This window comes from Leucopleurus acutus, assembly GCF_964270905.1.
Source record: "Leucopleurus acutus genome assembly, chromosome: 19".
Classification (NCBI taxonomy): Eukaryota; Metazoa; Chordata; class Mammalia; order Artiodactyla; family Delphinidae; genus Leucopleurus; species Leucopleurus acutus.
The window spans coordinates 18,404,018-18,423,073 of record NC_139161.1 but is presented as its reverse complement, the minus strand read 5'-3'; the positions used below and the strand labels follow the sequence as shown (position 1 = coordinate 18,423,073).

Here is a 19,056-nt window from a genome sequence, read left to right as displayed (position 1 = left end):
AGAGCTCCAAACTCTTACTGACCTCCCTCTGCAACACCAGGTGGTGTTGGGGGACAGAGCACTGAGGCAGGCAGGGGGTCTCTCTCAAGGCGTCAGTCACCCCGGGTTGTTTGGCCAACAGTCCCAGGGCATCTGGGCAGTCCACACACATAAACGTGGCAGCTCTTCCAGTCATAACAACATTTGTGGAACACATTGGATGGCCTCAGATGCATCCCATGGACATAGGGGGACTGTTTTTGGTCCTTATTTGCGGTCAGAGTTCTTTGAAAGCACAGGACATTGCAGCTGGAGAAACTTTCTTAACAGGGTTCCACATTTCTAGGTCCTCACCCAGCAGCCTTTACCTCAATCGCTTCATGATCGCTTCATGAAGCGATCACTTCATTCGTAGAATATAGGGGACCCTCTCCAGCCCTCACCCCAATAATGTGAGCATCTGGATAGGTTTTCAATCCAGAAATTATAGATTTAAAAGGAATAGCTGCTCCGGTGTTCTGGGGGTCCTGCTCAACAGTCCTGCGTGTATCCCTGAATTGATTTGGAAGAAGCAGGTGCTGTCCTGGGTCCATTCTCCTAACCCAGTCAAGCCAGCGTGAAAGACCTGTGTGGGGACCACCGAGACCTACACCAGGCTGTTCTGCTGACTGTCTGCTTCTAGCTAGTGATCATGAACTTGCCCATTTCACCAGCAAATTTGGACCCAGGGATGGCTTCTGATTTGTAGCAGCTAAGTTTCTGACCTCAACTTCCTCACTTTGATTTCCCCTCGGGTTTTGGGACCTTTGAGGTCCCCCAAAGCCTCAGATATAGAGCCCAGAAAGGAAGGGTGGTCTAGGGGGTGTGTGCCTCCTTTCCTTTCTTTGGGGGCATCTGTGTTCATGAGTGGCAGCTGAGAATCCGAGAAACAGTGTCCCTGGAGCTCTTCCCGGGATTCACTAGGGTCCATTCTGGCTGCTGCATGACTGACTCCATGAGAAATGTGAGAAGCAAAGGCCCTGGGGAAGGGGCTGCTAAGACAGAGCAACGCTGGACAGAGCTTTCTGGGAAACTTCAAGGCTCCCGGGAGCCCTGGGCAGCTTCCTATCCAAGAGTCACTGCGCGATGTGGAGAGGCTGCCCTGGGTGGGTGGGAGAAGGTGAGGGTAGGATTGGGGTGGGGGCAGCTGGTACGGGGCTCAGTCCTCAGTCTTTTTTTTCTCCCTGGAGAATTTCACTCTGAACTTGGAGAGGCGGCAGAGTCCCCATCCTCGGGGTCCTGCCCATGTGGGGAGATGGGCTGACCCCCCTTCACGCGCTTCCACTTCATCCTTCGGTTCTGGAACCACACTTTGACCTGAGGAAGGAAGCAGAGGAGCCTGGTCACTTCACGGCAGGTGTGGCCGTCTCCTCATATGGATGCTGAAGCTACCTGGGGTGCAGCTCTGGGGACCCCCCAGCTCTGCGTGCCCCTCCCCATGCCTCCAAAGGCTCCAGGAATTGAAAGGGAAGACCCACCAATCAGCCCAGAGGCTTGTCTTATGTCTCCAGATAAAGAAAGCCTGACAGAAGAACCAGTTCTAAAAGTCACACTGGCCCCACCCCCTTTCACAAGCCCCTCCCCTCCTGTGCCAACACCCTCTCCCTGTAGCTTCTATTACCCAAGCCTCTGGGAACACAGGATCACCAGCCTCACCCTCAGGCACATTTATAAAGCACTTTTCAGCGTAGATAGCTCTGGTCTGGACATTTTCTCATCTGAGTTTCAGCATTTACCTGCAGGTAAACCTGCAGGGTGGGGTTATGACACTGCCTTACAGGTGGAGACCAAGAGAGGTTAGGAGAAGACATGTCCCAGAGGTCTCAGGGCTACGAAAGGGTAGAGGCGGGATCTGAATCTAAGTCCTCTGATTCTAAATCCAGCATTTTGGCAGACGCTTTCTCAACTGAAAGCTGCAATCAATAATAATAATAATAATATTTTATTCCACGTCAGAGCACGGGGATGGATGGAATGCTCTGAGAGAAAGCCCAAAACAGAGGGCTAGGAAGCTTTTCTCAGAGTGTGTCCAGGAACCAGCTGCAAATCCAAATCACCTGGAGAACTTACTCGAAATGCAGATTCCTGGTCCCACTCATTATTACTGGAAAATCGCTCTGTGGAGCTCCGGAAGCTGCATTTTAAACAGGGCCTGAATGATTCCACTGCACACTCAAGTCTAGGGATAACCAGATCAGAGGTTTCAACCCTGGTTGCATGTGAGAATCACCTCGGGGACCTTCGATGAATTCTGATGCCTGGACTTCACCTCAGACCAATGAAAACAATCTCTAGGGGGTGGAGCCCAGGCACTGGTGTTATTAGAATCTCCGCAGGTGATTGTCAGGTACAGCCAGAGTTGAGGACCACTGGACTGGGGCAGAGGGAGAAGACGAAGAAGGTTCTGGGAGAAGCGGGGGAAGAGAGGGGTATGACAGAGCACAGGAAAGGAGGGATGGCCAGAAGACGAGGGGCACCTGCCGCTCGGAGAGGTCCAGATTTACGGCTATCTCGTATCTCCGGAGCCGGGTCAGGTAGTTGTGATGAGCAAACTCGGCCTCGAGCTCCCGCAGCTGCTCCTTGGTGAAGGCCGTCCGCTCCTTGCGGGCCTTGCTGCTGCCCTCCGGCTTCCCTCGGTTCTCCTGGTTGTCTGGGGAGAGAGGGCCCCAAACAGGAAGAAGTGAGCCGCAAGGGCCTTGGTTCCCTTTCTTTCTGTCCTCAAGCAGCGGGGCAGCCTTTCCCTGTTGCTCTTATTTTGAAAGGATGCTGAGAAAGAACCCACGGTGTCCCTTTATCATTCATTCTAGCGTCTTCACCCCCAGAGAACTGGAAAGGGTTTTGGATATCAACCTCAGGCACACCTCCCCCACAACTGTTTTTAATTCCCAAAGCACAAGAAGCTGCCTTTGGCTGTTTAATGATCTCCACCCCACCTCTGTCCCCACCTACCCACAGCTTGACATTAGCAGTGGCTGTAAGTTTGTGGGGCAGGATGCTCTAAAACTGAGGTTCTCTGTCCTCAACGACAGAAACATCACCTAGGAACTTGTTAGAGATACAGATCCTTGGGCCTCCCCGCACACCTGCTGAATCAGAAACTACGGGAGCGGGGCCCAGCGATCTGTTTTTTGTTTTTCCCAGTGATCTGTTTTAACAAGCCTTCGATGAGTCTGACACATGGTCATGGTTACAAACCTCTGCTCTAAGACCTGGCTACTCAGAGGGTGCCTGGTGGCAGCAGTAGTGTGGCCAGGGAGCTGTCAGACTTGCAGGATCTCCACCTCACTCCATCCTCAGACCTACTGAATCAGAGTCCGCATTTCAGCCAGATTCCCAGGGGAGGTGTGTACACGTGTAAATTGAGAAGCGCTGCCTTAAGTTTCTCCCGCTCCCCCCCAATGCTCTGACACCAGGAGGGGCCAGGTCTGGAAAGTTCATTTACGAAGGAGGCTCTGAGTTCGACAGGGCAGGGGCTCAACCGTAGCTGGTAACGGGTACAGGAATCAAGCACCTTACAGGCACCAGCCACTTAATCCTCACAGTAATTCAGCCTGGCGAGCTGTAGGATGAGACCCATTTTATAGACCAGAAAACTAAGCACAGAGAAGTGAAGCAAGTTGTCCAAGTTCATCCAGTTCATCTGGCCAGTGAGTGGTGGGGACAGGAATCCAACTCAGGCAGTTTGACTCACACAGTGTTCCAATGAAATATATGTAGGAAGGCTTTACAAACTGTAAAGTACTGTGCACCCAGAAAGGACTGTATCGTGATCTGAACAGGGGAAGGGGCGGTGGTGGATGGAGAAGCACACAGGAAGGAGACCGACACACCTACACAATGAGCTACCAACGCGTGCCACGTGGCCCGGGAAGGGCTCCAGGAAGCACGTTTTACTGCAGCGCTCTTAAAAGTTAGAAGTCTTTCACTTCGTTGCCCTCGTACATACAGGGAGCCCGGCCAAGGGGCCAGATTGCCCAGCGGGACGGGGATGTGGAGCCCCCTCGTCCACCCCACGTTCCCGATGGGAACGTCAGCCCGCCGGTTCTTTCTAGCTCTTTCCACTCAGTCCCCCTTGCATTTCTGTCTGCGCGTCCTCCGCCCCCGCGCCACGCCTCCGGGAGCCGGATAGAAGGGGGAGCCGCCCGTCCCCTCCCGACGTCCCCCGGGAAGCAGAGGAGGCGGAGTAGGGGCCGCCGCCCGGGTGCCGCCACCGGGGGTCCCCGCAACCCCGATGCTCGGCTGCCCGTGCCGGATCCGGGTGGGCCGCCTGCCGGGCGCGCCCGGGGGCGGGAAGGAAGGGGGCGAGTTCTCCTGCCGGGCTGTCTGCCCAGACCCCTCCGGAAGCGGAGCCGGGGCTGGCGGGGAAGGACGCGCCGCCTGGCTGGGGTCCCCCAGGAGTCTTCAGCCTTGGCTGGCGCGAGCCCGGGAGGGAGGGGCGGTCACGGTCACGCCGGGGAGGGACGCCGATTCCGGAGCACATCCTCGCCTGCGCGCCCAGAGCGAGGCTGGGAAACCTGGATTGTTTCCCATCCGCTCCTGTCCTGGAGCTCAGTATTTCCCAGCTCTAACCTTTCGCAGCAGCGGGGGTGTTAAACCCAGAGGACTTGCCCCGACGTTTGAATCCTGGATCTTCTTGCTGGAGCCTCTGGGGAAGTCGCTTAACCTCTCTGGGCTTCTCATCCAGAAATCTACCTCCCAGAGGTTTTGGGAAGCTTGGACAAGCTGCTGTGTGTGGAAAATGCTTTTAAAACTCTAAAGCTCTGGACAAATATAAAGTATTCTTCCGATTTTTCAATTCCTTGAGACGCCATCTGAGGGGCTGGGGTAATAGCTACCGTTTCTTAAAGGCTTCCATGTGCTAAGATGCAGTCACTGCTTTAATCCTCCCCATACACCACACGTAGGAGTAGGTAGTATTATTATCCCTTTAGCTTTGTCGTGTGGATTTGTGTGATAATTTGATTAATAGCGCTCTCTCCCCAGGGATGTAACTGCTTTTTCTCACTTGCTACTGTACCTGGCACTTAGGAGGTTCTTGCTAAATGTTTGCTAAATCCTTCTCAGTAGATAGAGGCAGAAGCAGCCTCAGAGAGGCCCGGGAACTTGCCCAGTGTGCCAGGCAGCTTGTGGGCGGCAGAACCGAGATTCGAATCCAGATCCACCTGACTAGAGCCTTGGCCATCAACCCTGGTGTCAGGTTCTCCATCCTGCGTCGGCTGGCTGGCAGCTGGACCTGGACCATCGCAGCTCTGCTCGTCTCCGCCTCCAGGGCTCCTGTGGGCCCTGGGTTGATGCCCACACCCACCCTCCCCTTCTCTCAGGCCTGCTGAGGTGTGCACAGGTCCCCTATGGAACCCCCCCAAATACCTCCCCCCCACACACAGAGTTCTGCACATAATCCTTCCTAGAGGGAAGAAGGGAGATAAAGGGAGGAGACCTTTGGAACTGGTCTTGGACTGGTTATGGGGGCAGCTGACCATTGTCAACCAGGCCAAACCCCTCCCTATCCACTGTCCTCTCTCACCTCTTAGTATCCTGATTTAGGCACTGGGGCCTCAGGATGGGAAAGAAGAAATAGGACAAAGGAGCCTGGGCTGGGAACTGAGTGTCTGAGCCCCTGTGTGAACCTCGGGGCAACACCCGCTAAAGGGGGTGGCAACTGGCACTGGAAGAACCTTTGTCCCTCATCAGCTTCCCAGAGGGGTAAGAACTTTGATCACTGTTAGAAATGACAGGGCTTCCCTGGTGGCACAGTGGTTGAGAGTCCGCCTGCCGATGCAGGGGACATGGGTTCGTGCCCTGGTCCGGGAAGATCCCACATGCCGTGGAGCGGCTGGGACCGTGAGCCATGGCTACTGAGCCTGCGCGTCCGGAGCCTGTGCTCCGCAACAGGAGAGGCCACAACAGTGAGAGGCCCGCGTACCGCAAAAAAAAAAAAAAAAAAAAAAAAGAAATGACAAAGGGGTCAGAAGTATGGCAAGTTAGCTATGAAAACGAAAGTGGAAGTTATGGTTCTCTTTGTTCTGCAATAGTATAAAAATAGTATATCTTTTCATCAAGATAGGAAAAGACAAAGAAAAATGGTAAGTACTTTTATACCGTTTCTGGCCGGGGGTGTCCATTCTGCTGGATCACATGCACAGTTCCTGTGCATGCTACCCCCAAGATGGTTTGATCCCTTTGTTGGGGAGCCTCCCTCCCCTCTCTGGCCTCAGCTTCACCACGGGTAGAAGTATGGGATTGGGCTGGGCCTTCTTTCCCTGGGCGAGCTGTTGTCAGAGTTCTTTTCCAATACGCCACCCTGGCACTCTCTTCTCTCCCTACTCCCTCTTCTGTTGAGAAACCCCGGCCTGGAATCTGAGGTCCCTTCCAGTTTCCAAGATTCTTGTCTTGGCCCCAGGTTACACCCTTCAGTCAGCAGGAAGGAACAGTGTGTTGTGTGTTCTGTCCCAAGGCCCTCCGCAGCCTTCCCAAGGCCCTCAGCCCAAAGATCAGGGCTATGCTGGGGAATTTCTCTCTCCCTCTGACATGCACAGCGCCCCAAGCCTGGAGCTGCGTGGAAGGGAGCTGTGTTTGCAGAGATTTCTGAGGACCTGTTGGAGAGCCTGAGCCTTAGCTGGCTCGAAGAAAGGGCTCTCTGACCTCGGGCAAGTCCCTTAAGTTCTCTGAGCTTCAGTTTCCTCATTTGTAAAACAGAATAGCCTCACCCCCTGTGATCAGAAGGCTTCTGAGAAGGTAAAACGAGATGGGTAATGTGTGTTAACACCTAGCACAGTGCCTGGCACACAGCTGAGGCTCCTTTTGGAGAACCACCGGAAGTGGTTCTACTGGAGATGATGCTGGAGAGATGACACAGGCGGAGATAAAACACAGTGCATCTCAAGGTACCACGTCTCCAGAGCTGTGTGAAAGGGATGCCTTTTCAACGTCTGGCCTTTTAACTGTTTTCCCTTCTCCACTACTTTTGCACATTTGTACTTGAATCCGTGTCTCTATTGCTTCCAGGCGCAGTAACTAGAACGGAGCAGCGTGACCGTCCACGTCAGTCCTCCTGGTCCTGATTCTTCCTCAGGGCCAGCGGGTGCCTCTTCCAGGACCGCAGAGGGAGGAGGCCGGTGCTCAGCTGGCTGCTTCTGTGGTTAAGGAGGAGACCCCCGGCCCCGCCCCGCCCTCTGCACACCCTCAGAGGGAACGGGGCCGTGATGGAATGGTCCGGAGCACCCAGAGAAATGCAAACAGGATGTGTGTGTGATTGCGGTTTCCACCAGGAGCTTTGACACCATCCGAGGTAAATTATTTCATAAGTAGCTGTCACGTTTGGCAGACCTTCTTAAAGTTAGCAGACAGCTTTATCGGAACTACGGGGAGGTTCTGATAGACCTTGGGGAACGTGCCTTTCTGGAGTCCTGTATTCCTACTCCCCAACTCTCACAGCCAGTTAACATAAATTTCTATCCAGGACCAGATAGACAGCCACAAGCCCCATATTCGGGTAGCACTTTGCAGTTGACAATTGACAATGGATTTCTTTCCCCCAGAGATAAACTTCTTTGGGGCTTTCCTCTGTACTACAGAATCATAGAATAGTAGACCTGGAAGGGGACTTAGAGATGATCTGATGTGGCCTTTACATCTTACAGGTGAGCCTAGAGAAGGTAAGAAACTTGCCTAAAGACACACAGCAAGTTAGCAGCAGAATTGGGCTGAGAACCCAGATTTCCTTTGTAGGAAGCTATTTCCTGACTGTTAGGCTGCTTCCTACTGGGTCCTCTTAATTATCCTGTGAGGTAGGTAAGGTACACATTAGCCCATGGAACAGATGAGGAAATTAAGACCCAGAGACTAAATGGCGTGCCAGAAGTCCCCTGGGACCAGTTCAGGCTACGTCACACTGCACTGCAGGGGTGATGAGTATGGAGCTGTGCTCGCTCCAGGGATGGCGTCTGGGTCTGGGTCCAGGTCTGCCTCCCTGGGACTCCCCTTGGCAGATCCTCTGAAAATGGGGTCTACAGCTTCCTGGGCTACAGACCAGACCTTTAATGTGCTCGTTAGTTTTGATACTTTCAACTTCAGAGGGAAGAGTCAAAGCCCTGAAAATAGACAAGATCTGGATGGAGCCAGTCCCAAGACCAGATGGGCCTTTGCATCCACACCTCCCTGGCTTCCTGGGACTGGCTTGACTTTCTCTGTGGGCCCCGACCCACCTCAATGTCCAGGCCCTTTCTGTCTCCCATGGGGGCCTGAAGAGACCTGGTGAGGCTCCCAGCCTCTTTGAGGAGCCCAGCAGTGGGGCTGGGGGATTCAGGGAGGGGAATACCTGGGGCTAGAGTCGTCTTTGCTGAGAGTCCCAGGTGGCGGGGGGTGGGTGAGGGTGGGCAGTGATGAGGGATAGTGGAATGGACTGGGTGAGGAGATGGGGTGTGGGGACCATGAAAGAGGGGAGCAGAGAAGTGGAGGGGGTACGGGGGCGGTGGAAATGAGAGGCTGGAACAGCAGCAAGTTTCTGAGACGGTTGGGGCAGGCGAGAGCAGCGCTGGGCTTTGTTTGTGTTTATCAGTTCCAGATGTCACGCTCAGCTGTCACCGAAGGAAGCATGGGCTTCAAGACCCAGGGCCCACTGCTCACACTGCTTCTCCACCACCGAGTTCAAGGAAAACATGAGATAGAAGAGTCTGGAATGGGGGTGGGGACTGCGAGAGGAATCCTGGCCAGAGGCCAGGGCACCCTGATTCCGTGAGTGGAGTGGGCACTGGGGAAGCTGGCCCCAGGGGTCTGCAGGGACCTCAAGTCCTGCCCCTCAGAAAGGGGTGAGTGTGGATTTGAGATCACTCAGCCTGATACTCGGTGTCACGTTTGTGACCCAGGAGACACTCAACTGAGGTTGTCCATTTATTTTGTTATTACCTCCTTTCCTTCTTCCTCTGTCCAACAGCCTGCTTTTTTAGAGATTCATTCGTAAAACAGTCTCCACTTTTTTTCTTCTCTCTTGATGGGAGTAAGATAAGAATGCGGGGATCTGCTTGTGGCCAGAAGCAACGCTCTGTCTGAATGGACAGACACTAGTGGCCAGCGGACCCGGGACTAGAGCATTTGTCCCGCTGCTAGAACTTTGTCCCTGTACCCTCTGTTTATGGGCTGAACTGTGTCCCCCCCACCAATTAATATGTTGAAATTCTAACCCCCAGTACTTCTGAATGTGACTGTATTTTGAGATAGGGTCTTTCAAGAGGGGATTAAATTAAAATGAGGCAGTTAGGGTGAGCCCTAATCCAATCTGACTAGTGTCTTCATAAGAAGAGATTAGGACACACAGAGAGCCACCAGGGATGTGCACGCACAGAGGAAAGGCCGTGTGAAGACGTGACAAAAAGGCGGCTGTCTGCCAGCCAAAGGGAAACGCCTCGGCAGAAACCAAACCTGCCATCATCTTGATCTTTGACTCCCAGCTTCCAGAACTGTGGGAAAATAAATGTCTGTTGTTTAAGCTACCCAGTCTGTGGTATTTGTTATGGCGGTCCAAGCAAACTAAGATGCCCCCAACTCCCCATATCCGTGCTTATCACTGAGGAGAGAGAGGGAGCAAGGCCACTGGGGGGTGCTTGGCAAGGCTGACTCAAGGCCATAGGGACGGCTCTGCAATTCCTCTAGACTGGAGAGCACAGTCACTTGTCCATGTGGCAGCTGGGCCCTCTCGTTGCCCAGCCGTGAGCCCCCCAATGGCCTGGCCGTGGTGGGTCCCCTTTGTTGCTCAGCCACAGCGGCTCCAGCCATGGGAGTACTTGGGAGGCAAGCCCAGCACCCTGTAGCGGATTCCTGCAAGTCCAACCTGCACGTGGATACGTCTTTCTGACCCAGCACTCACCCTGACCCTGGGCTGGTTTTATGACTGAAGTCTGGCTCTCTGCACACTTTTTTGTGAGTGAGACTGTAAAAATCCTGATGCATTTTCCAGAAGCATATCACGCATGGTGAAAACCCTCATGCCAGGCGGTGGAGCCACTCTCAGAGAGAAAGTGAGAAAATGAATGAGTGAATGCCAGGCTGCTCTAGAGGCTATTGGCCAGACATTGAATGAGCTTCTCCTGTGTACACATGTTTTAGTAGGTGCTAGGGAGACTGCACAGGTGAATCAGATAGCATCCCAGCCCTCTAGACACTTCAATTTTAAGGAAAAAGGCAGCTATATGCATCTAGAACTCTGGATACGGGCCAACTGTGGTTTGATTCTAAGATGGAGATGTCAGCAAGGTATGCTCCATGTGTGAGGGGAGAGAGGTCATGAAAGGATTCTTGGACACTCAACAAACTAAGAGTAGAAGGAAATTATCTCAATATAATAAAGGCCATATATGAAAAGCCCATAGCTAACATCATACTCAGTGGTGAAAAAGGGAAATAGTTTCCTCTAATATCAGAAACTAGGGAAAGGAGGCCCACTCGCACCATTTCTATTCAATATAATACTGGAAGTCCTAGCCAGAGCACTCAGGCAAGAAAAAGAAATAAAAGGCACCTAAATCAGAAAGGAAGAAGTAAAGTAATCTCTCTTTATAGATGAAATAATCTTGTATGTGGAAAACCCTGAAGATTCCACAAAAGCCTCTTAGAACGAATAACTAAATTCAGCAAGGTTGCAGGTTACAGAATCAGCATGCACAAATCATTTGTGTTTCTATACTGAACAATCCAAAAGGGAAATTAAGAAAACAATCCCATTTATAACAGCATCAAAAAGGATAAGATACGTAGGAATAAACTGAACTACGGAGGCAAAAGACTCGCACAATGAAAATTACAAAACATTGCTGAAAGAAATTGAAGGCACAAATAAATGGAAAGACATCCTGTGTTCATGGATTGAAAGACTTAATATTGTTAAAATGTCCATACTACTCAAAGTGATCTTCAGATTCAATGCTGTCCCTATCAAAATCCCAATGGCATTTCTTTGCAAGAATAGAAAAAAAAATCATCCAAAAATTCACATGGGATCTCAAAGAACCCTGAATAGCCAAAACAATCTTGAGAAAGAAAAACAAAGCTGGAGGCCTCAGGCTTCCTGATTTCAAAACATATTACAAAGATACAGTAATCAAATCATTATGGTACTGGCACAAAAACAGACACTTAGATCAATGGAACAGAATAGAGAGCCCAGAAGTAAGTCCTCACATAGATGGTCAAATGATCTTCAACAATGGTGCCAAGGCTACACAGTGGGGAAGACACAGTCTTCAACAAACGGTGCTGGGAAAACTGGATCTCCACAGGCAAACGAATAAAGTTGGATCCTTACCTTACACCGTATGTAAAAATTAACTCCAAATGCATTAAAGACCTAAAAATGTAAGACCTAAAACTAGAAAACTCCTAGAAGAAAACATGGAGGGAAATCTTCATGACATTGGATTTGGTGATGATTTCTTGGATATGGCACCAAAAGCATAGTCAACAAAAGCAAAAATAGACAAAACTACGTCAAACTTAAAAATTTCTGTGTAGCAAAGGAAACAATCAACAGAATAAAAAGGCAGCCTAAGGAATGGGCAAAATATTTGTGGACCATACGTCTGATAAGGGATTAATATCCAGAATATACAAAGAACTCCTGCAAGTCAACAACAAAAATCAAACAGTCCAATTTAAACCTGGACAGAGGACTTGAATAGACATTTCTCCAAAGAAGATATACAAATGGCCAATAAGTATATGAAAAGATGCTCAACATCACCAGTCATTAGGGAAATACAAATCAAAACCACAATGAAGTATCACCTCATACCTACTAGCATGACTACTATCAAAAAAACCCCAGAAAATAACAAGTGTTGGCAAGGATGTGGAGAAAGGAGAAATTGGAACTCTGTGCACTGTTGGTGGGATTGTAAAATAGTACAGCTGCTATGGAAAACAGTATGGAGGTTCCTCAAAAAATTACGAATGGAATTACCACCTGATCCAGCAGTCCTACTTCTGGGTATATATCCAAAAGAATTCAAAGCAGGATCTCGAAGAGATATTTGCACACCCATGTTCATTGCAGAATTATTCATAATAGCCAAGAGGTGGAAGCAACCCAAGTGTCCAATGACAGATGAATGGATGAAGAAAATGTGCACACACATACAATAGAATATTATTCAGCCTTAAAAAAATAAAGAAATCCTATCATGTGCTACAACATGGATGAGCCTTGAGGACATTGTGCTGAGCTAAACCAGTCACAAAAAGACAGATACTGCTTGATTCCACTTACATGAGGTATCTACAGTAATCAAATTTTTAGAAACCGGAGGGTAGAATGCTGGTTACCAGGGCCCGTGGGGAGAGGGTAAAGGGGAGTTGTTTTTCAACGGATATAGAGTTTTCCTTTTATAAGATGAAAAAGTTCTAGAGATCTGTTGCACAACAATATGCATATAGTTAATGCTTCCGAACTGCACAGTCAAAAATGGTTACGATGGTAAATCTTACATTATGTGTTCTTGACCACAATTTTTAAAAAAGCAGATTTCAAATGCAAGATGTTCAAAGGTAAGAAATCTCAGGGGAGCTCCTTTATGAAGTTACAAGCTGTATTTATAAAATCAGCACAGGTTCTAGCGATACTATAGTTTGAAACTTCTAAACTGTAACTTTCACTGAAATGATGCTAGGTACAAGTGGAGTCATAAAGGAAAGAAGGATGGAAGGAAGGAAGGGAGGAAGGAAGGAAGGAAGGAAGGAAGGAAAGAAAGAAAGGGAGGGTCCTTGGAGTAGGTGGCTTTCAAGCTGGATGTTAAAATAAGTAGGCAGAAGAGCCCGGGAAGAGAAGGGTCTTTGAGGCAAGGCGAAGAACTGAGCAAATGCGGGGGGTGGGGGCATGGGGAGAAAAAGTGGGGTGTCTTTGCAAGACAAGTAAACTGGCATGGTTTCGTGGCAAGGTGAGTGGAGATGGAGGTGGGAGGGGTGGCCTGTAGCGGGAAATAAGCAGGGAAAGAGGTCAATCTGTGGAGGGTTTTTCAACCTCAGGGGAAATTGAGAGTGCGCGTAAGCTGGGCACGGGGAGGTGGACATCAGATCTTGCAGGGGAGAAATCGGGGAAGGAGGAGCCCTGGGAGGCACGCGTGTTGGAGCTGCAGGAGGGTGGGGCAAAGCGAGTCTGGTGAAGGCAGAGTGAGTGTCGGCGAGCGGCGCTGAGCTGATCCGGGGCACCGCGACTCTCCCAGGCGGGCGATCAGATTCACCTGTAGCTGGGCTGATCACACGCGACCTTCCCTTGAACCCCGTCAGGAAATCACCGAGAAATCCTTCATTCCCATAAATTAAAGACGACCACGGTAGCAACGACAGATTGGGGGCAAACAAGAGTGGCCTTGCAGCTGTCCTTGCCAGCAGGGGTCTTTAACACCCCCTGGCCCCAGGGTGGGAGTCGTTGGGATGAGTTAATATCACAGCTGTCTCCTAAATCAGTTTTGTGCTGTGAACCAACAGAAAGTCTCAGGATAGGAGCCGAGGACCCCTGCTTTCCTGACCATTTCCCTGAGCAAATCAGCTCCACTTCCAGTAATGGGGAGTGATGGGGGAGCAGCTGGGACTGGCAGAGGAAGAAGAGGAGAGAGCAGAGAACGTTCCTTTTGAAACAAACTTTCAGTAACTTTCTGTTACCGGACCACCCCTGGCCAGGCCAGCCAGTACGGGACACATTTACCAGGCGTGACTCACCCCCTACCCCAGCCTCTCTGGCAGATCTCTGAGCTCCAGGCTCCTAATGAATGGCAACTGGATTTCAGGACCAACAATGATTGCGAGAAATTCCCACATCTTATACCCCAGACTCAGGAATTTCTGAGACAGTGTATTTGAAATATTCAATTCCACTGTCGCCCATAACATAGGACTATTTATCAGATTCTATGTTCTGAAGACTGGTTCTGGAAATATGGGCCTAAGACCATTCATAGCTGCTAGTTATCGAGCTCATGTGCCAGACACAGTGTTAATCTCACAGATCACAGAATTTAACCTTCACAGGGACTCCACATGGAGAGTGATACTGTTATAGTCCCATTTTACAGCTGGGGAAACAGAGGCTCCAAGAATTTAAGACCTTTCCCAGAGTCAAGCAGCCAAAAGCGGCAGTGCCGACCCTGCAACCTGACTGCCTGACTGTGAAGCACGATGGAAAACACACCCCTGAGCCATGCTGCTTAACCTTCCAGAGACGGGTGAGGTGCGTGAGACACGATGAATGCAGAATGCAAGGGGTGCCCAAAACCTCAGTAATCAAGAGAGAGACTATTTTAACGCAAAGTTTTAAAAAATCAAAATGAATACAAAAATCCACAATGAACAGAATGTCAAAATTGAAAAGAGAGAATGCAACCAGTGGTTCAGGACTGGTAGGGTGGGGCGGGGGGTCTTCGTGGGTTTGTCTCTTGTGAACTGAACTCCAGGCTCCTGGAGTTGGTTGTGAGCCTTGTCCGTCGCTTTCCCTTTTCTTTAGGCTCTTACAACACTGATCTTTCCCGCCTCCTTCCCCTTCGGTTAAATTCTGAAGGAAGATGCAAGCAGCCGTGCAATAAAGGTTTCCATGCTGACCAGAGAGGGTCTGGGACCCCAGAGAACGAATGAGAGTCAGCTGGCTGTGCCCTGTCCTGTGCGACTGCTACTCCTGCTGCTGCTTCTGAGGGGACCCCGAGGGAGAGCCCAGGCTCCCTCCTGGGTGGGAAGCTCCCCCGACCAGAGGCTGACCCTATGAAGAGGGTGCTCTGGGGTGGCCAGCTGCCCGGCAAGCGAGCAGCGCCATCCATGGGTCCCTCGCCAGCAGGAAAGATGGTGCATTTGGGTCTTGCTGAAACATGGAACGAGCTTTTGCCTGAGCCCAGCCCTTGGCTTTGCCCACGCCTTCCCAGTGCTCTTGGCTCACAGTCCCCTGGAAAGTGGCTGGATGCGGCCAAGGTGGATGTGGGCAGAGATGGAGGACACAGTGGCAGGCGCCAAGGAGGGGAGAGCTCTTCAACTAGGCGCGGAGCCAAGTGGCTGACAGCTCATTGGAGAGGAGAAGCAGAAAGCGCCCCATTCTCTGCAAATCTCCATCCGGGCTTAGGAATAGTTCAGGGTTTGACTGGCTGGGGATTTAAAGGGCCCTTCTATTTAGTAGCCAGGAGGGCTGTGGTTTTTATCATCCACTGTGAGCACAATGAGGGGCTTCTTCAAGCATGGAGACCAGATATTTCAAAATGAGGATTCTGCTTGAAATCTACTGAAGGGTGTGGGATTCGGGGTCTGAAGTCTGGGGTTTGAGCTTTCTTCTAGGGTGACCAGCTGTCCCGGGGACACTGGACTTTCAATGCTAAAACCAGAAAAGTCCTGGGAACGTCGAGATGAGTGGGTCACTCTGTTTTGACCCCATGCTAGCAGAGATCCCCACAGACTTTTCAGTCTTTCCTTTTCCACGTGTAAAGAATCAAGTCACTGACAAGACCTGCTGTACGAAACTCGAAAACTTGTGGGACTCAAAAGACTTATCGTATGTTTCCTGCAGCACCTCGAACCCCCTAGATCACAGCACATCCACTGCCGGAAAGGTATCTGCTGGCTTCTCCTCCCTCTCAGTCTGAACTCTTTGCGGGTGAGACCACCTTATTCATCCCTGCAGTCCCAGGACCTCTGCCAATGCTTGGCAAAAAAAAAAGATGCTCGGGAAATCTGCTACTTTGAAAGTGCTTCGTAAAGCAAAGCAGAGAGTGTTCTCGTTGGTTAGTCGGTCCTCTCATTTGCTGCCTGCCCCTTGTTATCCCCATGAAAGGTCTTCTGTAGGTTCAGACAGACAGATGTGCCCCAAGGGTGGCCGTCAGGAGGACGTAGTGGGGCAGTGGGGGCAGGAGGCAAGGGCACTGTATTGTTCCAGGCAAGGTGGGGACAGGAAACCAGACAAAAGGTGAATGCGCAGTGAGAGAGGCTGGGGGGTGGGGGCGGGGCAGTCCCACGGGGAAATGAGGAAACAACAGGTCCTCCCAACCAGGAGGAGATGGACTTTAGCTGGGACCTGAACAAGCAGGTCAGCTCCATCATCTGGCCTCTGCTGCTCCAGCGCCGAGCAGGGCTTTACCTGCACTCTGGGGTCCAGAGCTTACCCTTTGCTGCCTGCCTCCTCGACTTTCTCCAAGTCTGGCGATCCCTCAGGAGGGCTCCTCAGAGGAGTGGCCTTTTGGGGGGGTCACCCAGACCTTAGCACGCTGAGCTGCCCCTTGGCCTGGGCACAGCCCAGCTGCAGAGGGCGATACCTCATGGGCAGTCTGCCCCAATTCTTACTGCCTGCCTCTTGCGTCCCTGCGCTATGTCTGCTTCTCTCCCTCTAGACTCCTGGAGACACAGAGTCCTGGTTCTACTTGACTGCCGGGGGTCCCAGCCTTGGTCCTAGCCCTCCGAGCCTTGGTCTCAGCTGACTCCTCTGCGGAGCAAGCCCTGGGGCTCTGGGACCTGGAGCTGGCTGGGGCATGGTGGGGAGGAGCGTGACCCAGAGGCAGCCTGGTTCAGGAAAGCCCCTCTCCAGCCCTTGCCAGCCTGTACCCAGAGGCTCCGTCCCACATGTCCTTCAAATCTTTGCGGATCCTGTTTCGTTCTCTTGCCGGCGCATCCTTCCCAAGGCCCAGGAGAGCTGAGGACACAGACATAGCCCCCGTCACCAGAGAATCTTAGAACTCTGAGTAGAAGCAACCCCAAAGGTAACTGTTCTAAGTCTCCTGCCTTTGGGTAGATTAGATCATATTGTTCTGCATTCATGGTCAGGATACCTAGGCTCAGAGAGGGCAAGCAACCTCCTCAAGGTCACACAGCAAAGGAACGGTCAGCTGTTCCTCAGGCACTTACCTGAACTCTCCTTTTTCCGCCTGGTTGACTTCTTCTCCGTCCCATTGGCAGTGCTCCCAAGGACCTCGTAGTCCTCGCCTGGGCCTCCCGTGGTGTCCACCAGGCCTGGGCTGCTGGCCCCCATCTCCTTGGAGCCCCCTGCTGGGCCCGGGTTGAGCCTATGCCGGGCCTCTGAGACAGGAAAGTGCCAGTCGGGAGGTTGTGGGAAGGCGGGGTGCTGCTCAGTGAAGCCGCGCTCCTCCCGGGGCAGGCTGTGTGGGGTGGCTGCTAGGCAGGAGGCTGAGAAGTCAGGGTACGCTGCCGTTGCCGTCCCTGGGAAGTCTGGTTTCTGGTGGAAGGAGAACGGGGTTGGCGGGTAGTGGGGGAGGCCTGAGGCCCCACTGCCTTCTGAGTGAGGGTTTCGAAGGCAGCCCCAGATCGGGGCCGGGGGATGGGGGCCCCTCATGCAGCTGCTGGCCACTGGATCCATCTGCTGTCTGGTGCACGCCTCAGTCCTTTCAAAGGCTGGAGTCTTACACTTTTTATATTCAAAGTGTTAAAAATGCAAAAAAAAAAAATTTTTTTTAACAGGAGGGAAAAATGTTCAACAGAAAATTCACCCCAGGAACCAAAACAAAAACCAAAGCTAAGTTGTTCCTTACAGCTACGCACACATGTGTCTGGCCACACATACGTGTGCCCGCACCTATGTTGGACTTCGTTCCTGGCTTCCTGGTCCCCCCCTCCGACACACCAACCTGCCTAGTGGGGTCCCCTGTACGTGTATTTGTCGCCGATGACACTAAACATTTTCACTGTCCCAGCCCAGACGCACCAGCTGATGAGTGCTCGTCTTGGAGCCCGCAGCAAATGCCTGCAAAGAGCTGGTCCAGGGCTGCTGAGACACACTTTTAAATCCTTCGGTAGGGGAGAGAGTGACAGATTTCTGAAGTGAAATGTGAGAGAGGAGAGGGAGGGGTTAACCAGCACACACACGATCCCCTCCAACCAAAACCCGAGCAGGCAACTATTAATCATCAGAAACCTTATATGCACATCTAATGGGATTTGCAGATGGAGTCTTTTAAAGAAACATTGTCTGTATTTTTTTTTTTTTAAGGAAAGAGAGCAGCACACACACAATTTCTTTAATGTTTCTCCTGTAACACTATGAAGTTATTTTATTGCACTGTTAACAAAATTCCCCAAGTCTTGGATTTGGAAAAAGACTTAAGTCATATCCAGAATCCATCAAGTGCCAAGTTCCAGGGAGTGAAGCGGGGAATGAGCGCAAGAGACAAGTTTGCTGATTGCATTTGATTTAAAGGCCCTTCTACTGCTGCTTGCAAAAAGGAAGGTGGATTAAAAGAAATCTTTTTTTGCAAGTCTCAGCGGCCCTCTATGGTCTGTAGTAGAAAGACACACCCCAGAAAAAAATGATTTCTCTCGGCCCAAAGTGACATTCTCACTTTCTCAGTAACTTAAAAAAACAATCAGATTCTTCCTTCCGCTCTTTAACCCCCAACTTACATGCCAATTAGCCACACTCTTCTCCAGAGGCGTTTCAAGTCATTTCTCTCCATGGGAAAGGAAAGACACTTAGATAAGTTCCTTGAAGTTTCTCCAGGCCTCCCCCACCTGCTCTCTGATCCCCTAAACTTCACCCACCTGCTTCCCCTTCCCCACCCCCAGAGGCCAAGGTTTCCATGGAATCTGGGCACGGAAATAGGAATTAGGGGATTCTCATTCCCAAAGGAGTGCTCTTCGGCAAACGGTTGCATGGTCTTCCGGGCTGGTGCCCATCACAGGAGGACCCATTGCCATTTCAACTGGGCAATCAGTCTACTCAATCCCCATGACCTTGCTGGCCTCTCTGGAGGGTTAATATAATTTCTTGGAGGAAAACTTTCTAAGCACATGGGGCCAGAGCTCCTCTCCCACTGAATATTTCCATGGCCCAGTGCAGCAGGATTGGGATTGAAATGGGAATGGACCAGAAAAACAATGTCCCCGCTGGCTTGTTGCAAAGATGCCCAGGGTTCCCCCAGAAGGGGCCACAGGTCTCAGTTCTGCAGACTGGAGGCTGCACACATGTTCTTCATGAAATAGGCATCCTGTCTTCCAGAACAGGTGGCCAGGGTGTTGCCAGCTGGTAGAGGAGATGGGGTCATAGCCACAAACCACACTCACCTCTCCGCTTTGTCC

The 19,056-nt window shown here is 51.2% G+C and overlaps 1 protein-coding gene across 1 annotated transcript; it reads right to left on the bottom strand.

The window, feature by feature from the left end:
* Positions 1 to 1,212: 1,212 nt before the first annotated feature.
* On the bottom strand, positions 1,213 to 17,397 carry MEOX1 (mesenchyme homeobox 1; the record flags this gene model as incomplete). The annotated part of the gene is made up of 3 exons (XM_082860226.1): positions 16,873 to 17,397; positions 2,496 to 2,668; positions 1,213 to 1,335 (listed from the first exon to the last, which is right to left on the bottom strand). The coding sequence occupies exons 1-3, from the start codon at positions 17,339 to 17,341 to the stop codon at positions 1,213 to 1,215; spliced, it is 765 nt and encodes a 254-aa protein (XP_082716352.1). The 5' UTR covers positions 17,342 to 17,397.
* Between the last annotated feature and the right edge of the window lie 1,659 nt (positions 17,398 to 19,056).